The 19,140-nt window shown below is 39.7% G+C and overlaps 1 protein-coding gene across 3 annotated transcripts in view; it reads left to right on the top strand.

The window, feature by feature from the left end:
• The window catches only part of LOC125462175 (dual specificity mitogen-activated protein kinase kinase 3-like), a 133,537-nt gene extending 124,826 nt beyond the window's left edge, over nt 1-8,711 (top strand). For all 3 annotated transcript variants that reach the window (XM_048551829.2, XM_048551830.2, XM_059653931.1), the window contains 6 exons: nt 607-658; nt 1,878-2,005; nt 3,282-3,359; nt 6,596-6,735; nt 8,446-8,491; nt 8,584-8,711. In XM_048551829.2, the coding sequence (XP_048407786.1) occupies nt 607-658; nt 1,878-2,005; nt 3,282-3,359; nt 6,596-6,735; nt 8,446-8,491; nt 8,584-8,670 (531 nt within the window). In that variant the 3' untranslated portion in view covers nt 8,671-8,711. The remainder of the gene's footprint in view (nt 1-606; nt 659-1,877; nt 2,006-3,281; nt 3,360-6,595; nt 6,736-8,445; nt 8,492-8,583) is intronic.
• The last annotated feature ends 10,429 nt before the right edge of the window (nt 8,712-19,140 follow it).

Below are 19,140 nucleotides of genomic sequence, written 5' to 3'. Positions count from 1 at the left end.
TTTCGCAGAAGCAAAAACTAAGTCACTCAGCAAATTACCTCATTTATTGCTGACAAAAACAGATGTTTTCCATATAAGACAACAAAGTGTGGGGCTGGATGAACACAGCAGGCCAAGCAGCACCTTAGGAGCACAAAAGCTGATGTTTCGGACCTAGACCCTCCTTCAGAAAAACATATGTTTTCCATATGTTCTGCAATGCAGTGATGTATGTTTGCTCTGGTTGAGTGCCGTGCCGTCACTTGCTTTGTGGTGAAAATGCAGCATGCCTGTAATTATCCTTTACTAACAAAAGTGGCACCTTTTTAATATGGAATGATGTGTTTAAGGGATTGAAAGAGTGAAAAACTGCAAGGCTAAACATTTTAAATGAGCTGGAAACTGCTGAAATATGCAGCAGATCTGTCAGGACCTCAAAAGAGGAGCAGTGGATGCATGTTTGAAATAGTGAACCTTTGCCAGATCATTCATCAGTTTATAATTCTGTATTTTACAAACTTTCTGTATTTTTACAAGTTATTCATGTCTGTATAGTATGAATAACAGAATTGCAGTATGTATGGAAAGTCATTGAAGGTTTGTTTTTGTCTTTGTTTCCCTCTGTAGATTGTGAAGGCATTAGAGCACCTGCATAGCAAGCTGTCTGTGATTCACAGAGGTGAGTGCTGCCACTTTAGACAGGCACTAATGATGATTGCAATGTTCAAGTTAGTAAAGAACAAAAATAAACACTAACAGGTGGTAGCAAGGTGCTTCTGCAGTAAATAGACTTTCATTAATTTGGAACTTTCTAATTAAAAGACTTTGAATGAATCCTGTAGTGATTGTTTGGTTTTCTTTTCTCTGGAGCCTTATAACCACAAATTGTATCCTGGTATCTCTGTCCTGTCTTGCGATTTATCAATTTGGTGTATTAAGTTGGTCTACATTGACATTCTGACTCTATTCAAGTGGAGTAGAATCTGTCCTGAGACGGGTGTCTGCCTGTGTTACCAAGCAAAGAAACAACAACATATTTATCAATGTAACTTTTTATACCTTTTTCACCTATTCCTCGAAGTTGAGGGGATAGTGTTGGTGAATACTTTGAGACATTAAGACCAGCTAAAGCTGGAATATCCCATATCTTGAATCTTAGTTGTTAATATTAAAAATAGAACATAGAACAATACAGCGCAGAACAGGCTCTTTGGCCCTCTATGTTGCGCCGACCTGTGAACTAATCTAAGCCCCTCCCTCTACACTATCCGATCATTATCCATATGCTTATCCAAGGAATAATTTGCTGATAATTTTGCTGATTTTATAATTTTGGGTTTCTGTTTCCAAACCAACGTTTAATACTGGAGCAGGAAATCCAATCAGGATGCACGGATGCAAAGACTTTGATGTACTGCATCACTGATTCTTGCCTTTAGTTTCTGGCTTTGTAGCATGTTGAACCTGTAATAAAGAATGGGAATCAGTCATCTAAGTAGATAAACTGCTACTATCAAACAAAATGCAAAATTTTGTTAATTCCATACATTTTATCTGTGATATTTCAAGAATGATGCATCTTGCTATTGTTTCTCTTTTTTTTTTACATTTAAATATTGTGCTTTCATACATCAAACACCCCTAAAATTGGGCCTTGCACTCTGGGTTGTGGAGTATGCGAATATCTACTCTGATTATCGGTAAACAATAGTCGAGAGACAACATATTCTTATGATGTTAAATAGCTCTGCAATTTGACCCACACTTTCAAATTTCAGTTTTCTCATTAGCTCAACTTTAATTTGACTTTCTTCCTTGCCACCTCTTCTCTGTGGGACATAGTGCTACTGAAATAATGATCAGTGTAACTGATGTTTAATTGTTGTGATCTTTCTCAGATGTAAAACCTTCCAATGTTCTCATCAACAAGGAAGGTCATGTGAAAATGTGCGACTTTGGCATTAGTGGATACTTGGTAGACTCGGTTGCCAAAACAATGGATGCTGGTTGCAAACCATACATGGCTGTGAGTGCAAATTTAGAATTGAGTCTCTCTTGTCTGCTAATATTTATATCAGCCTAAATTGTTGCATGTTTGTCACAGTGAATATTTGTATTCAGGTATTTGCTGGTGATGTTGTCAATGGAATACCTTTTCAGTTAACCATCAAATGGTCAGTTCAGGTATAGTAAAAGTAAACCTCTGCTGTCTGAGCACTGTGTGCTCTTGCCCCAATCTTTGTAGGAGATCCTGGTACCATATCAAATGTATATTTTCAATATCCCACACTGGTCATCACCTTTTTGTTAGAAAAATGATGAGGCACAGCTTTTACCTTTAGAGCAGGGAAAGATCAATGGAACACCACTGTGTAATTGGACTATTTTGTATCTCTTTAACTGATTTTCAGTTACGGGAAACAAAACTATCGTTCAGACCTTTCAAACCCCAAAACACTTCACAAAAAGCACAGTAAAGTAAGGAATTAAACAGTGGTCAAGATCCAATAGACATCAGTATGACCAGCACTAGATTGATGTTGGTTGTGGTTTAAATATTGACAAGGATGGTGTTGGTGGCTGGGGGGTGGGGGAGAGCTACTTTGTCCTTCTCCAGAAATGTGTATTGAGATCTTTGTGTCCACCTGATAAGGTGTTAAACAGAGACCCCAACTACCTTATATGGGAGAAAAACAACACCGGAGTCCCTCCATACTGCACCAGCTGGTCAAATAGGTCCTGGGTGTAAGGTTCTACAATGGGGCTTAAACTGTAACCTTCTGATTCGAGTAGTGAGCACAATCTGAACCATGTTTAAATAGCTTGCTGTTATCAGTGAGTGCAGCTTGAGACACAGTGATTGCTGTGCAAGAGGTAATGTTCTGATCAAGACTCATTACTCCAAACATTATCTCCCGTCTTCCTGTCTCCACAGATGCTGCCAAGCCTTCTGAGTTTCTCCTTTTTACTGTTTTTGTTTCAGATCTCCAACATCTGCAGTTCTTTGTTTTATTTAAGGGGAAATGTTATTGGCTTATAGCTCAACATAAGTGGTGTGCTGCTGCCAATGTAAAATGGCATGTAGGTTCTAGGAAACGAGGAGTGAGAAGGGAAAGTTTTTAGGTTGTAATATCTTCAGAAGTAGAAGTCAATCCTATTGGAATTTTCATCTTCAATCAGAGTTGAGCTTTAATGGTTCTGCAGTGTTTTTTTTAGTGCATATCCTTTTTCAGTGGTAGGGCTATTTGCACCATAAATGCTGCTGCCAGTTGATTATAGCATAAGTTTATTTTGTTTTACAGCCTGAGAGGATTAACCCAGATCTGAACCAGAAGGGATACAATGTGAAATCTGATGTCTGGAGTTTAGGAATCACAATGGTATGTAATGAAGTCGGCTGGTTAAACGTTAATGGAAAGATTTTTGGGGTTTACACTCCCGAGACCAGCTTGGAAGTTGAATTTTCAGTTACGGAGGAATTTTGTGGAGCTCACTTGGGTGGGAAATGTAATCTGTAGGGTGGCTACAATTTTGCAGAATGCACAATTTCTGTTTCCCAATGGCGGTTTAAGATCCCGAGACAGAGTGCCTGCTAAATTACCCTGTGGCAGATTCGTACTTGTAATATATTTGCATTCTGTTACGGACCAGACCAGATCCCCTCAAAATATATTGAGAAGGTAGCACAATCTTAGCTTTCTCTTATTTAAAAATAAATTTGGGGTGCTGTTTTTCAGATGCAATTCAATTGGTCAAACTATTCAACGTTAAGCAAACACAATTTCATTCAAATGCTGTAGTTAAAATACAACAGAAGGAAGAAGAACTTGGAATAACAATGCTATTGAAAAATTTAACAGAATAAAAGATTACTACTAAATACTATCTGTTTCAATATAGTAACATACCATAAACACCACCTTGGCAAAAGGCAAATTCAGAAAACAGAATTGTCTCACGTTGAACACCTGCAGTCCAGGAGGAAAAAACATAGAGAAAACTGAGAGTGTAGCAGCCAGGAGAGATTCCCTGCCTTTGAACCCCATGGCAAACAATGGAATTTGAATTCAATAAATATCTGGAATTAACTATCTAATGATGACTGTGAATCCATTGTTGATTGTTGGAAAAACCCATCTGGTTCTCTAATGTCCTTTAGGGAAGGAAACTGCTATCCTTACCTGGTCTGACCTACACGTGACTCCAACCCACAGTGGTTGACTCTGAACTGCCCGCTAGGTAATTAGGGATGGGCGGTAAATGCTGCCTGGTCAGCGATGCCCTCATCACATGAATGAATAAAGAAAAAGAAACCCAGCAACAATTGCTGGAAGCTAAACCTAAAATCCCTGGTTCTGTGGATGGGAGCTTGACCACAACTATTCAGGGCGCTTCTATTGTTCCAACTTTGTTTAAAAAAAAATAAGCACCCAAGGCTTCAAAAGCTGTTCATCGTCTCATTGACTGCTCGGCACCTGTGCCCCAATCTCTTGCTAAAAGAAAGCAGGACAAACGTACCTCTTAAAGTCACAGTATTGTCGCAATTCTGTGAATGTTTCACACTCATGAATAATGTTTAAGAAAATCCTACCCTTGGGATAAAGTCAGTAATACCCAGTTCACGATCATTTAAAGGTGGCATGCAACTTTTGTGGACTTATTGGGCCGAAGGGCCAGTTTCCACACTGTGGGGACTCTGTGAAGCTAGGGATTCTATGATGCTTAATGTTAGATAATTTGAACATGTTCGAGTCTGTTATGAATGATGTAATTGCATACTAAATGGAAATACAGTCCCGATCAAGCAGAGTCAGCAACCCCTTACAAAGGGGAAATCGTGCCCAATAAATTTGTTTGAATTCTTTGAGGAGGTAAACAAGCAAGATAGATAAAAGGGAAGCAATGGATGTAAAATATCTGGATTTTCAAAAGGCATTTGACCATATGTTAGGCAGCTGAATAAGATAAGAGCCCATGGTGTTGGAGGTAGTTTATTAGTGTGGAAAGGGGATTGGCTAATTAATAGAGAATTGCGATAAGGGAGAGATTTTGAGGATGACATCCTAATAACACGTGGAGTTGCCACAGGGATCAGTCCTGGAACTGCAGTTATTTGCAATATATTTTAATGGCTTGGATAAGAAAGTGATTGTACCTTTGCCAAGTTTATGATGTCTCAAAAATGGGTCAGGAGATAAATTCTGAGGATGACACAAAGTCTATAGAAGAATATGAACACGTTAAATGAGTAGGCAAAAAATTAGCAGGCAGAATATAATGTGGGACTCGTGCATTTTAGTTGGAAGAATAGAGGAGCTGAATATTTTTTAAATGATTGAAAAATATTGCAGAAAGAAACAGCACAGAGGGATTTGGGAATCCTCAGGCATAAATCATAAGGTAGCCTCTAGGTTCAGATGGTGTTAAGGAAGGCAAATGCAATGTCGGCCTTCATTTCAAAGGGAATAGAGTTTAGCAATAGGGAAGTCACAGCTAGAATACTGTGCAGTTTTTGGTCCCCCTCATCTAAGAAAAGATGTACAGACATTTGGAGGCAGTCCAGAGAAGGTTCTCTAGATTGATCCCAAATGTGGAGGAACTGTCTTATGAGAAAAGGTTGAACAGGTTGTACCTGTACTAATTGGAAAGTTCAGAAGAATGTGAGGAGAGTTTATTGAAACATACAAGATTCTGAGGGGACTTGACACGATAATTGCGGAAAGATTGTTTTACCTGTGAGAGAGTCTAGGTTCAGAGGCATAATCTCAATGAGGAGTTGCCCATTTAAGATAGAGATGAGGAGGAATGTCTTCTTTGAGTGTATTCAGTCTGTGGAATTCCTTACTGCAGAGGGCTGTTTAGGCTGGTTCATTAAGTAAGTCAAGGCTGAGATGGACAGATTTCTAATTAGTAAGGGAATCAAGGCTTATGGGGAAAGGCAGGAAAGAGGAATTATGCGTTATCAGATTAGCCATCACCTAATTGTATGGCAGGGCAGGCTGAATGGCCTGTGTTTACTCCTGCATCTTATAGTTTTATCCAAAAGTTGGTATTTGAATAGTGCAGTATTCATTCCTGAAGGAAACTGGAGTGTTAGCCCTGATCTTGTGGGAATTTTCCATCAGGCCTGAGTACAATGAGACAGCAGTAACTGTAGCTCATAAATGTACCAGTCCTGTGTACATATTTGCTGGTAGTACAAATCACCTGAGTTTATAGGCAGCACAATGGCTCGGTCATTAGCACTGCTGCCTCACGACACCAGGGACCCAGGTTTGATTCCACCCTCGGGCGACTGTCAACGTGGAGTTTGCACATTCTCCCTGTGTCTGCATGGGTTTCCTCTGGGTGCCTCGGTTTCCTTCCACAATCCAAAGGTGTGCAGGCTTAGGTGGATTGGCCATGCTAAATTGCCTGTACTGTTCAGGGATGTATAGATTGGGTACGTCATAGGGATGGGTCTGGTTGGGATGCTCTGAGGGTCAGTAGACTTATGGGTCGAAGGGCCTGTTTCCACATTAGGGATTCTATGATCATCACTATTTTCTTTTTTTTCTGCAGTTAATTATCATAGTTGTACATTCTTTAAGATAGAATTTTATTCTTAATGTTGCAGATTGAATTAGCAATCCTACGGTTTCCATATGAATCCTGGGGAACACCATTTCAACAATTAAAGCAAGTTGTGGAAGAACCTTCCCCACAATTACCTGCAGACCGCTTCTCCAAGGATTTTGTGGATTTCACAGCACAGTGGTAAATTTGTGATGCATGCAAACGTATTTGTGTTACAACTTACCTTGGCACTTTTAAACAGGCTGGATTATAATCATATGGAATTCAAGATCTTGTTACTTGGCTTCTCAGTGAAGTTGGGTTTGTGTGGAGGGTTAGTGGTGTTGTGGGTGAGGCAGGGCAAATTCTAATCCAAAATGGGAGGGTGGGTTACGCAATTTTCAGACAATGTTTCAATAAAAGTCGTAGTTTTTAAATAAGAAAACACAATAGCATAGAACAGAATTTATTGTCACATATACTCAAGGAGTTTAGTGAAAAGTTTATACGTCGCCAATTACAGTACCAAGTTAGATATAAAATATTCTAGGCACAGCTTCGTTTGTTACAAGATATTAGACAATACAGAGATAAAATGTTCAGCATTGCAGAAAAGAGTTCAGTACGGCAGATTGCGCTGGCACTCTGCTTTCAGTCAGCACCAGCCCTGACTCTCTACTGTGCCAGTGACATGCCTTACTGGGGAAACCGCTGTGGGAGGCCTGTGCACCAGGCTCAGAGGTCACCACGCCACCCTGGGAGGTCCCTACAGAAGGAGGCAGCATCACCAGGCTGGGTGTCATTGCCGGAGGCCAGGAATGGTTGTTTGCAGAGGACGTGAATTGTTGCCACATGCCAGAATTTGACGCTCCTTGCTGGAGGTTGTTGCAGGCTGGTAGTCTTTGTCGGGAGCCAGTAGTTGAAGGGGTAGAAAAAGGAGGTGAGAAAACAAGCGCTAAGAGGAAGAAAAAGAGAAGAAAAGAAGAAGAACGGGCAGAGCGTGTATGAGCTCTGCCTGGAGCATCCTACTCCACTGCCATCTTGCAGACCTCCCACAGTAAAGTTCGCAAAGGTGTACAATCAGTTATATTTCAAGCTTGTCAAAGTTATTGGAGCGCAAATGAATGGTTTAATTATAGATAAATGAAACTTCTAGAAAAAACATATTTAGGCATAGAAGTAGGCGTTTTTATTTACCTCATGGAAATATTATCACAACATATAAATCCCAAACATGAATTGATAACTGTTGATCTTTAAGCAAGACTTTTAGCATGTGTTTCTCACTAGCTTTATAAGGTATCTCTCATCTGTTCTATGTTCTTGAGCATCTTGATGCTTGCCTTGGTCTATACATTTATTTGGCTGGTATCCCCAAGGGAATGAAGAGGAAACCCTGCAGTTGGTCTCACTTACTGCTTTTGATCCTTGTTATAAATAGAAATCCTCAGCTCTTTAAGAAACAACAGAAATAACCTTTTACAAAACTTTGATGCAAGTTTTAAGGCTAAATACTAAAGTGAACAACTATTTGCATTTAATTGGCACCTTTTCAACACAATGCAAAATTCCATGATGCTTCACAGGAGCAGATAAAACTTGGCATCCCTCCACGTGATGTTTTGGACTGTTGACCATTTTATTGGTTTTGAAGAGGTTAGAGAGGATGAGAGATTTAGAGTGGGGATCCGAGGATTTAAGAACCAGGCAGTTAAAAGCTGGTTGTGGCAATGAAAATTGCATATATGTAAGAGGCTAGAATAGAGGGATGTATAGCTCAAGGATCCTTGCGGAGATGGGGTGTGATGGGCATGAGTGGAGTTATTAGTGTGCAGTAACAGCATTTCAAGTTTTAGTACTGGTAATGTTTGAATATCCAATTCTAAATTTGTTTCTATTCTTTACCTTTAGTTTAAAGAAAAACCCCAAAGATCGAATGAGCTACATTGACCTTATGGTGAGAAATTCTCTTCTTCTGCCATTTGCATTTGGACTGTGTGTATCATTTACCAGAATTTGTTTGTAAATTTTTCAATTTCTTTCCAACAGGCGCACTCCTTCTTCAAAATACATGATACCAACAAAACAGATGTTGCCTCCTTTGTAAAAGAGGTTTTAGGAGATGATCCTATCTGATGTCTGAGGAACTTAAAAATAAAATTGATAGCTTCTTTGTTCTCACTTATCCAATGGGATTTCTATTTAAGAGTGAACCTAGTTACTTATGAGGCGGTTGAGTTTATGGCTATTTGTGTAAGGTGCTTTAGGCCTGTCATACATCTCTGCTACACTTAAAAGATTCTCGGAGGTGTTTGTTTGTACCTTTTGTGAAAACCCAAGCCAGCACCAGCTGTAAAATCCAAACCTGGGACTTGTAACTGAAAAAGCAAATCTAAGCCCAGATGTCCAACCATCAGCAGGAGCTGAGAAGAAAAAATCCTCTCCCATTTGTAAACCTGGCCTGGAGATAAGATCATAGAACCCCCACAGTGCAAAAGGAGGCCATTCGCCCATCGACTCCACACCAATCCTACAAAGATCATCCCACCCAGACTCAGCCCCCTACCACATCCCATAACTTCATATTTACCCATGGTTAACCCACCTAGCCTGCACATGCCTGAACATTACAGGCAATTTAGCATGGCCTATCCAGCTAACCCACACATTTTTGGATTGTAGGAGGAAACTGGAGGAAACCTATGCAGACATGGATAGAATATGTAAACTCAACACAGATGGTTGCCCGAGTCTGGAATTGAACCTGGGTCCCTGTGAGGCAGCATTGCTAAATACTGAGCTGCCACATCTGGTCTTTGAGTCCCTGTCTCCAATCGTGCTGTTTGACTTTCTCAATTCAATCCAAGCCCAAGCAGCCATAAACTCTTGGTTACTCCACTCTTGGTCAGATTAATATTGGCCAGTTGTATATAGTTAACTGAAAACAGCCTGGTTGTAAAGAACAGAAAAAGGAAAAAAGCTCTTATTTTTGACAGATACAGCATATACTCTTGATTATATTTATCTTTGTTGCATGGTTTATCATTCAGAGTGTCACTGATGCGTTTAAATGTGTAGCACTTCAAAACTTTTCAAGAATCTCAAAGTAGACCAGTTACTGTGAAAACTAGCAATTAAAACAGCTGACTGTGAAAAGGTGCCTGATTTGGTGATCCTAAGTAGTAACTGAAGAAAGATCTTAGTAATCGGTCCCTCACCTCTTGTCATTTTGTGTTTAAAGGAATGTAATCAAACATTTATACCTTGATGATTGCAATCAGAACATCTAGGTCAGGACAAATTAAATATTTCAAAAATATGAAACGGCAATAATTTTCATGGGAAAATTCTGGGCCTGTGCTCAATTTTGCACGGTAGAATGGTGTAATGAGCGTTCATTCTTTCTATTCCATAGGGTTATTCAAATTGTACCAACACTTTTAAAATGGATTTGCGAAAGGAAAATGTTAAATGAAATCCAGTTGTTTGTGTGCCGTAGAAAATGAGAACGGCCTTCTCCTATGATACAGAAACACATTCCCTGGTACTCTCATTAGTATGGACGTGGCACCAGTTTTCCAAATACTTAGTTTTGTGGAAGGACAAGGGCAGGAGGCAGAGGGAATTGGTAGTGAGGCTGTCAGTTAAGAAGGAAATGCAATAAGATATGTAAAAGGAAAAATTTAATCAAACTCTGTAGTGCTCTACAAAAGTGTACCACAACTCCTCTTGTTCTGAATATATTGCAGTGGGAACATAAAGGAATTACATCCTTCAGGAGTTGAAAATTAGATTAGATTATACCAAAATTATAAAAGGAATTTGATAAAAATTTGGAGCTGACTGGGAATGAGCAATTCCAACTACATTACTCTTATTGCATGCGCCATTTTATTTTGCCAAGCTGGGCTACTCATGTTGCTTGTGTTTAACAAGCTCGTGTTAAAGAGTTTTGAGATACCTGCTGAATTTGTGTGCCTTTCATTTTGAGACCTACATCAGGAAATCACTGACTGGGTACAATCTGTGAGGAGCTGTCAATGCTGTGCTGCTTTTTCTTAAAAACAGACTTCAGAAATGGTTGCTTCATGTACTGTAACAGTGTTATAACATAGTTATATCAACAGAAAATGGCCTGTAATGAAGAAAAGTCCATGTTTTTAAGCACACTTTATAAATCTAACGTTACTGTCGAAACTGTACATGATATTTTTTAAAAAAGACAGACATACACATTTATTGAAATCTGTATTGTCAGGAATAATACAATCTCGTACCATTGAAATACTGTACTTCTAGTAGAATTGTGTGATATAGAAAAAGACTGCATAGCTCCTTTAGTTACTTGGCTAATAAATGCACTGTCTTGTGCCAAACTGAGCCATATGGACTGGGAAGATCTCAGGTTCAATATCTGATCTGTGCAGAATTAGCTAATCTCAACCAGGATGGTGGTAGGATTGTTATTTACGATACAGTTGGGTCCTTTTTTTGGTGTCAACTTCATAAACACTTTTTCTTAATGTGTCAGTTATTAGCTGTAAGATGGCTCAGCAAGTCTCACAGGTAGTTGAGCCAGAAAGATTGTGTGTCCGTTTGCCTTGCTATGTTGAGTTAACTTACTGTATCAGAGATCCTGTAATTGGCTTTAATATTGTTGTGTTTGGGCGAAGAAATCAGTTACAGGTCCCATACCATTGGCTTTAGGACAGTCCATCCTTGAATGCAATTGGATGAAGTTTGAGTGCAGGAACACTCAATTATATCCCAACTGTCAAATAATCTACATTGTTCCACATCAGTCTTCATGTAAGAAATTATAAACCACTTCTTTGGATACCAGAAGGCAACTAAACACCTGCCAGTTTGCATCCTCACAGAACAGTTAATGGTCAAGAAATTGGATTGCGCTGTCTGAATTGGGGCGCAGTCCTGGTGCACTATCAGCACCTAAAAGGACAGATGGCAAAACGTGGTAATAAATAGTGAAATAAATAAATTAGTAAACTAGTTGGCTTCTCTTTGAGGTAGGGATGTCAGCAGCAGAAGTAGTCAGCTCTGCTGCTAGTTGAAGTGTTTTGAAACGCCTAGGAGAGGGCTGAAAAGCCCTTGAGCTATGCAGGGACAGACTGCAGCCCACCTATTTAATAATTAGCTAAGAGGAACATTTCCGAAATCCCTTGAAGGAATTGGTTTGCTTACTAAGTACCCAAAGTAACTGCAGTATTCACATCACATGCTATGATCCTGCATATTTAATTCTGCAAAGGAGGCCTATGCAAAGGACCTAATATCAATTTTAGGTGCGTGCTTTGGATGCCTAAGCAAGATTCCTAATCAGTATGACCCTCTGTCATTTTGAGAGTTAAACAGGCATAGCTCATTTTGAACTTGTTGGCCAATGTTTTCATGACTTTGAAAAGTAAAAGTAATTGTCTTTTTTAATAGTTTAATTCCCAATTTAATCATTTAATACTTAAATTTATTTCAATTTACCAAACACACAGCTTCTTAAAATTCTAGATGGATATTCAGCATACTTTTAATGATAGGACTTTCATAAGAATTTTAACATAAATGTTGCTGATCCACCAGCTTGTCACACTGAAATGTTCAGATGAGACAGCCTGGTTATTGTAAATGTCAATCAGTTTTTGCTAGTTAATCTTTGCTAAATTATCATTTCATTGGTCTTAAAGCTAATCAGTTCTGGGAATTGTGTAAAGTGTTCATTAAATGGCTTTACACTGAGAACATACTTGAAACTTCGCAAATTATTGACACTTATTTTTTATACTTTATAAACTATACAGATATCTAATATGGCTATATCAGCTCTCAAAATTTTCTAGTTACTCAAGAACTTAATGAACTTGTAGATGAATAATAATATTTTATTTCCTTACTGAGAAATGGTGGAGTAAATGTACTTTTAAAAGATCTTTTATTGATTCTTTTTAAGGAAATGAATTCTATATTTTTGTGTCCCATGTTTTAATGTGTATTCAGAATAGGAAGTATGATGGAACAGATTTGCAGTGTTTCTCAATGTTTGCTCCAATGTAGGTGCCATTACAAAATTCATAGAGAAGAAGAAAGGGAAGAAGGATTTTTTGAAGGCAAAATCACTACAATAACAAACTCTGATTTGGGTGTGATGCTGGTTTTGCAATTTCAAAAAGGTCCAAATTGACTCTAGAGTCAGTGGAGGGAAGTATCAAGCAGGGAATAAAACTGTTGTTCTAACAACCGTCCAGGCTTACCAGTAGATGAATTAGCCTAAAATTGGCCCAAAATATCTTGCTGATTGTTGCAAATGTGACCTGTAAAAATTGGCAGAAATGGACTAATCTGTTTACTGATGGTTTCTGGACAAGTGGTTAACATATGTTGGCAAGAGTGGAGGTACTATTAATACTCTATTTTTCCTAAGAGCTTTTTGTTTACTGAAGAGTTTGAATTAATTGGACATTGGGTTGTGTGACTTGTGCATACCTAAGTAAGATAGCTAAAGATTATCGTTTGAATCTTACGTTTTTTGGCTAAGTGCTATTATTGTAAAGTTTCACGATGGCCTAGGAGAACCTCTTGTTGTGTTGTCCCAAATTCACTTTGCTACTCCCCCTCCTATGATGCCACTTTTGCCTGGTTCTAGATTAACTGCCACTCACTATTCCCAGAACAAATGAATACTCAGTGGGTATCAACCAAAACACTGGCATCCATAGCCCCTGCAATATCTTTGAAAGGCCATTGTGAAACATGCACAAAACCATGCTGCTCAAGCTACATTCCCCTCTCATATCTGCTGTTTTATCACCAGTCCACTCAGTTAACCTGTCCTTAGTTATATTCTGTCTAAATATCTTCTCAAGTCACTGCTAGTCCACCCCCCAATGACCACTTTGGACCCAAAACTTCTCATTGTTCCATTGGGGACCACCACATACAGGTAAGCAACAGGACAATTCCAAAGATGAATGTAATTTACCACTCGCAAAAGTGGACACAAACAAAATGAATACAGGCTGTAGGATGCCCCTGCAAACTACAATGCCTGTCTGATGACCAATGAATATTTAACATTCCATGACTGTGTTAGCTGCAACCAGCTCTAGTTGATTGGAACTGGGTGTAAATCAAGTCCCATTTGGCTTACAGTACCCATTACAGCTGAACTCCGTCATGTGCAGGGAGAGCTTCCTCATCCACAATGTTATTGTTCTTCCCGTGTTTTAAAGACTGCTCCCATTTCCCCAGTTCCTCAGCATCCAGCACATTGGCTCATTGACTGCTTCAGTTGTGCAGTCTATCTGGACTCTACTGGAGGCTGCCTCAGACAGATCTAAGCAGCAGAACTCCATCTTCAACAACCTTCAGTGTGCTCTATCAACCCTAATTGACACTTGGGTGGCATTATATCTGCATACCTCATCAGTTGGACATGTTGCAACAGTGTCATAAGGCGTGGCACAGTGGGTAGCCTGTTCTCCCAGTCGCCCTGTAGGGTGCAAGGGCCCTAGAATGCAGTGGGTAAATGAGTGTTCCAATATGTAGGAGTTGTGGAAGCTGCCAGTGAGCACACCTCCAGGAAATGGTAACAGTAATCATTGATTAATCCAAATGGAATTGTTCCTGTTGATAAATTCCACAATGTTGTGGTATGGCCATTTCAGTGCCATGTATGCCCACACTGGCACCCAGCAGTACCCAGGATGCAGTACTGACCTCATTATTGGGAAGCAAAATGAACTGGTCTATCTTGCACAGATGACATTGGTCCCTTACCTGATACATTTGTGGATGTGTGGCTGAGAAATCCATCATACATGCAGCTGAGTCTCAGCATGTGCACCACCTCAGCTGCGTACTGAAATACACAATGTCATAAAGGGCAGTAGCTGCTGTGTTCTGACTCCTAGGCTTTGTGTTTGTCTCTTCCATATTCTGGCATCCAGATGTGAATCCTCTGTTTCCACCCATCAGTCTGACGACTGACAGACTTTCTCACCCCCCACCCCTCCCCGAAGTGTTGTCCCAGCCATCTTCCACTTGCATTTAATATTTAATGAACAGCACATGATGACAGGGAACACAGGTCAGGGTGGAAATGTTTTTAGTGTCTGGTCCTACCTGATTACCTAAAAGTAACCCTCCTGGTGCTTCCATGCCCTGTTTTACCATGCATTCCCACTGCATCCCATTTTCACCCTTCTCTTCGTCCTGTTCCCCCTCTTTTCCCCCACCCCCTCAATAGGTGGAGATTCACCACACTGAACTTTCCTCCTAAGCATTTATATTACTTACTTTTGCCCACTGTGTCCCTCTATCATCCCCCTGTAAAGGCAAAAATGGTGGACACTGACATTAACCCCTTGTACCTTGACATCTGCCCCCCCAATCATTGTTTTTGTCTGTCCTCTATAAATGCCTCTGATTCCCTCGCCAACCTAGACAACCCTACCCTTACTGTCAAGGTGACTCCGTTTGCCCTACAGCGCCGCCGCCCCCCCCCCGCCTTTTTGCATCTTCCTCACTGATCAGTACATGGACCCCCATGAATACGTTTACACCAGATCCCTGACAGACTTTCATGAACAACCATAGACATGACTGACCAAACACGTGATCGCTGTCTTTGCAGCTCCCCAACTAATGATGTATGATTCCCCTGGCCATTGCTGATGGCCTTACAGGACTGACCATTGCCTGCTCCGCAACTACAGTCAGGCATCTCCCCTGACTGTGACTGGGCTAAGCAGATGACTGACTGTGACCAAGTCCCTGGAATATATATAAACTATGCCTGTGACTGAGATCCTGGTACTGACCACAGCCCCTCAGTATCACGCACCATAGCCCATGTCATTCACACCAATTTAAGATTCTGCCTTACTTTTTTATTACCCAGTAATCAAAGAAATTGTTTGCTTCACTGTTACACCATCAGAATGGCAAATAACTGCACAGCAGATCGGTCAGTATGTAAAGGAGACTCAGCTGAATGTCTCATTCACATGCTTTGTGCATTTGTTTCAGTGGTTTGACTCACTTGCTAAAGTTCACCTCTAAGTAACCCATGTGCAAGTAGAGAATTTTTCATTGCCCCAGGAGATTGTCCTCCTCTGTTGCATTATACTGGAAAATTTATGTTCAGTATTTTTGTTGCGTTCAAGACTGAAAAACAGCCAAATTTTAAACAAATGCTTTGCATTTTCCAAGAAAACACTATTTCCATACATCTATTTCCAGAGCTTTTAAATATTTTCTAATCAAAATCATGCTTTAAATGATTGCTCATCAACAGTTGATGTGCATTCTTTTAATATTGCTAATTATTTTCTGAAATATTGCTAACCTTCCTGAAGTGAAAAAATGATTCCTTGATGGAGGAGCTAGATTATAGCCTGTGACATATTGATGTGAACAGAACATGTGAAAATTTAGATAATTCAAATGCTTACTCCCTAAGAAATGTCCTATGAATGAAATTTATTGTGCATTTCCAGTTGGACAGATAGACGTCTGGGTGCCTTCAAATTACTGTTAACTTCAAAAAATGGTGAATTGGACTTGAAAATTTTCCTTTATTGGCATATTCCTTCCAAGTCACTTCAAACCTATTAATATATGATATACAAGAGTTGGATAGATATTGGTCTAAGATTTGGATGTATCTGTTAAAGATATTTTTCATTGTGTTATGCCTGATTGAACCAGGAAGAGGGAAGAAGTGATCTGCTGCAGAGAAAAGATACTTGGTTTAGATATTGTATGTTCACCATCTGCTGTTTCCAACCCCTGATAAATAGCAGGGTAGTCTCCAATTTGAAGCCATCATTAGGTTAAATTATTGAAATCCAACAAGAGTTAAATGAATTTTGTTGGACAATCAAATATTGACTGACCCATCAATGTCTGGTCTAAAGCCAGGTCATGTCAGTTGATTTTGTTTGTGTTTCCATCATAAGCACATCAAAGAGACTTACACAAGTTGACTGTTGGTCTCTCAAAGGGGCCTTCCACCCTTTCTCGAATGTCATGCTCTCATGAATACAGTCAGCTGTTGTCAGCCCAGTTTTTCTGCCTCTGTTAAAGTTGGATTCTCCAGAATTTTAATTTTCTTATCATTAAAGACTGGCAAGTACTACTTTTAATGGCTTAGCAAATGCATTACTGTGCTCTAACAGTAGCTTAATCTATTTTCAGGTGCTGGTTTGTGTCAATAGGCTGGCAGTGATACAACTGATCTCCATAGAACTGGATTAATGAGTAGGACAAGAGATCAGAGCTTTGTTTCTCTTGCTAGCTGCAGTATAGGGCTATATGCCACTTAAAATCAGAACCAAACATCCAAGAAATAGATTGGTAAGGGAAATAATCACCCAGTTTCTGGCTTGTATGCATGGTAACAGACTCTGCACCATAATCCTGCTAGAGGTTGAGGGCATGTTAAGAAATTGTTTGGCATTTGCTCTAGTGATTTTACTGAAGCCAGTTACATAGCTTGTTTTGATTTTTCAATTGCTTTTGATTTTGCATGGTAATACATGTGCAAAGTCATGAACTATGAGAGGATATCTATCTGTTGCTCTGTTTGTGGTATAGCAACAGTTTGATGTAAAGTCACAGTTCAGCTATTCCCAGAAAAAGATTTTATTTTTTATTCTCCTTCACTGAGAGAAACTCGCATGGTGGTATTGCACATTAGATCTGCCAAAGTGGCATGCCCCTAAGTATGCATTGGTTTCTGCATGTACAGCAACAGTCCCACCTCCACCTCTCATCATCCCTTAAGTGTCACCACAACTCTTCTGTTTCTTGCTGCATTATTTCAAATTGAGTGCAATAGGCACCGAATGTCCTGGTTCCCCTCATGTAACAAAACCTGTAAACTTTTGTTTATATTGCTGTTTTAATTCATTGACACAGAGTAATTATAACATAGCTGGTATGTGTGCCTTGTATAGCGACACACATACTGTTCTGTCTTTTCCACTGCATGGAAGCATAGTGGGTCATGTTCTGATTACATGTGAGGTCCAGTAATCTTGGCTGAAATTGTGCCATTTACTTCACCTTTTGTGTTTTAATTCAATATTGCAATGTTTTGACACTGTATAATTTTTTATTTTGCTGACTAGCTGTCTTGCTGAGCATGTGTGTTAATATGATTGGGATTAGCTCTGAGATTATATGGTGTGCCAGTTCAGAGGCTGTCATGCCAGTGCAGTTATTTTTTCCTTGCCAATGTACACAAAATTAAAAAAAAAACATTTTTTAAACAATGACTCTGTCTTTCATTGTTTGTTTTTGTAATTTTTCCCCATCCTCAAGTGCTACCTGTGGTTTGACAGTTATCCTCAGGCTACAGTGTCTCACCCAAATGTTCATTTGTCATACATATGCCAAGAGAATGAAGAACATTGCCATCAAAGTTGTGACTTAGTTTAGGCTCAACACACAGTCATGCACTGTTTGCTACTAGGCAACAGCAGTTCATGAGGAAGAGCAGTTTTAGGGCTGGAGCAGTCCCTCTAGGCCTCTTGTAGAAACCTTTGGTCCCAGCAACTCTATCTTAATCACACATTTTAACAGGCTCCCCCTTTCTCATCACGGACTTGTTAACTTCCCCTTCCTCTGGCTCCTCAGTGGTAAACAGCATCTTCCTGGCATCTGAGCTTCATCCTTTGCTGCTTCTCACCACTCTTTCCTACTAGTAAAGCAGTTTGTCTGGCTGTTAAATTCATTATAGAATAACAGCATTACAGCATGGAACCATCCCTCCTGTCTGCACAGGTTGTCATGTGCCTATCTACTCTAATCTTGTCTTGCATTACTTAATCCAAGCCTTGTATGCAATGATACTTCAAATGATCATCTAAATGCTGCTTCAGTTGGTATCTGCCCAGTATTGATCAAAGGCATTGATCGCATTAGGATTGACAAGACGTCCATCTACCTAACCTTACCAGGTTCTTCACCTACTTATTGGGCACCCTCACTCTACTTGTGCCAAATTTGTCCATTCAGCAAACTTCATTTGAGTGCCTACTCTCAAAGCAATTAACTAAGATTTTTACCAAAAAAAACCCTTGAACTAGCTCAAGGGAGAGATCTGCAAAATTCCTCTCTGATTTGTAAAGATGTTCGTGCAAGTTCTCAGACACTGGTGATTGATTGATAGATCCTTCAGCTGCAATAGGCTGCCTCCAATTCTTTTCCCTATTCAACCTCAGATTTTATTTCTCCCTCTTTCCTGTAGTTGTATTCGTCACTTGGGTACTTCATCCTGTCCTTATCGTAGTCCACTTGATCTACCTTGCCTTCTGGCAGTACACCTGTGTTTCTGTTTTCATCATTAACAGTTCAGAGGGGGAAGGAACCACAAGTCCATGATCTTTCTTAAGTAGAATAACAGTAGTGACGTGTGTGAACAGTTCTGAGTTGTGTATTTGTAAAACTTGCGGCATCCTTTAGGTAATTTAATCACCTACCTTTAATGTGCTCTCTCCACTGAATCTTGTATTAATGAAAAGGATATTCAGTCAAGAATAGCATAGTTTTCTCACTTAGCGATGTGAGGGAAGGGCAGCATGGTGGCTC

This window comes from Stegostoma tigrinum, chromosome 23 (assembly GCF_030684315.1).
Source record: "Stegostoma tigrinum isolate sSteTig4 chromosome 23, sSteTig4.hap1, whole genome shotgun sequence".
In the NCBI taxonomy this organism is placed as follows: domain Eukaryota; kingdom Metazoa; phylum Chordata; class Chondrichthyes; order Orectolobiformes; family Stegostomatidae; genus Stegostoma; species Stegostoma tigrinum.
Note: the sequence above shows the minus strand (reverse complement) of the source record. Positions and strands in the feature narration are given on the sequence as shown.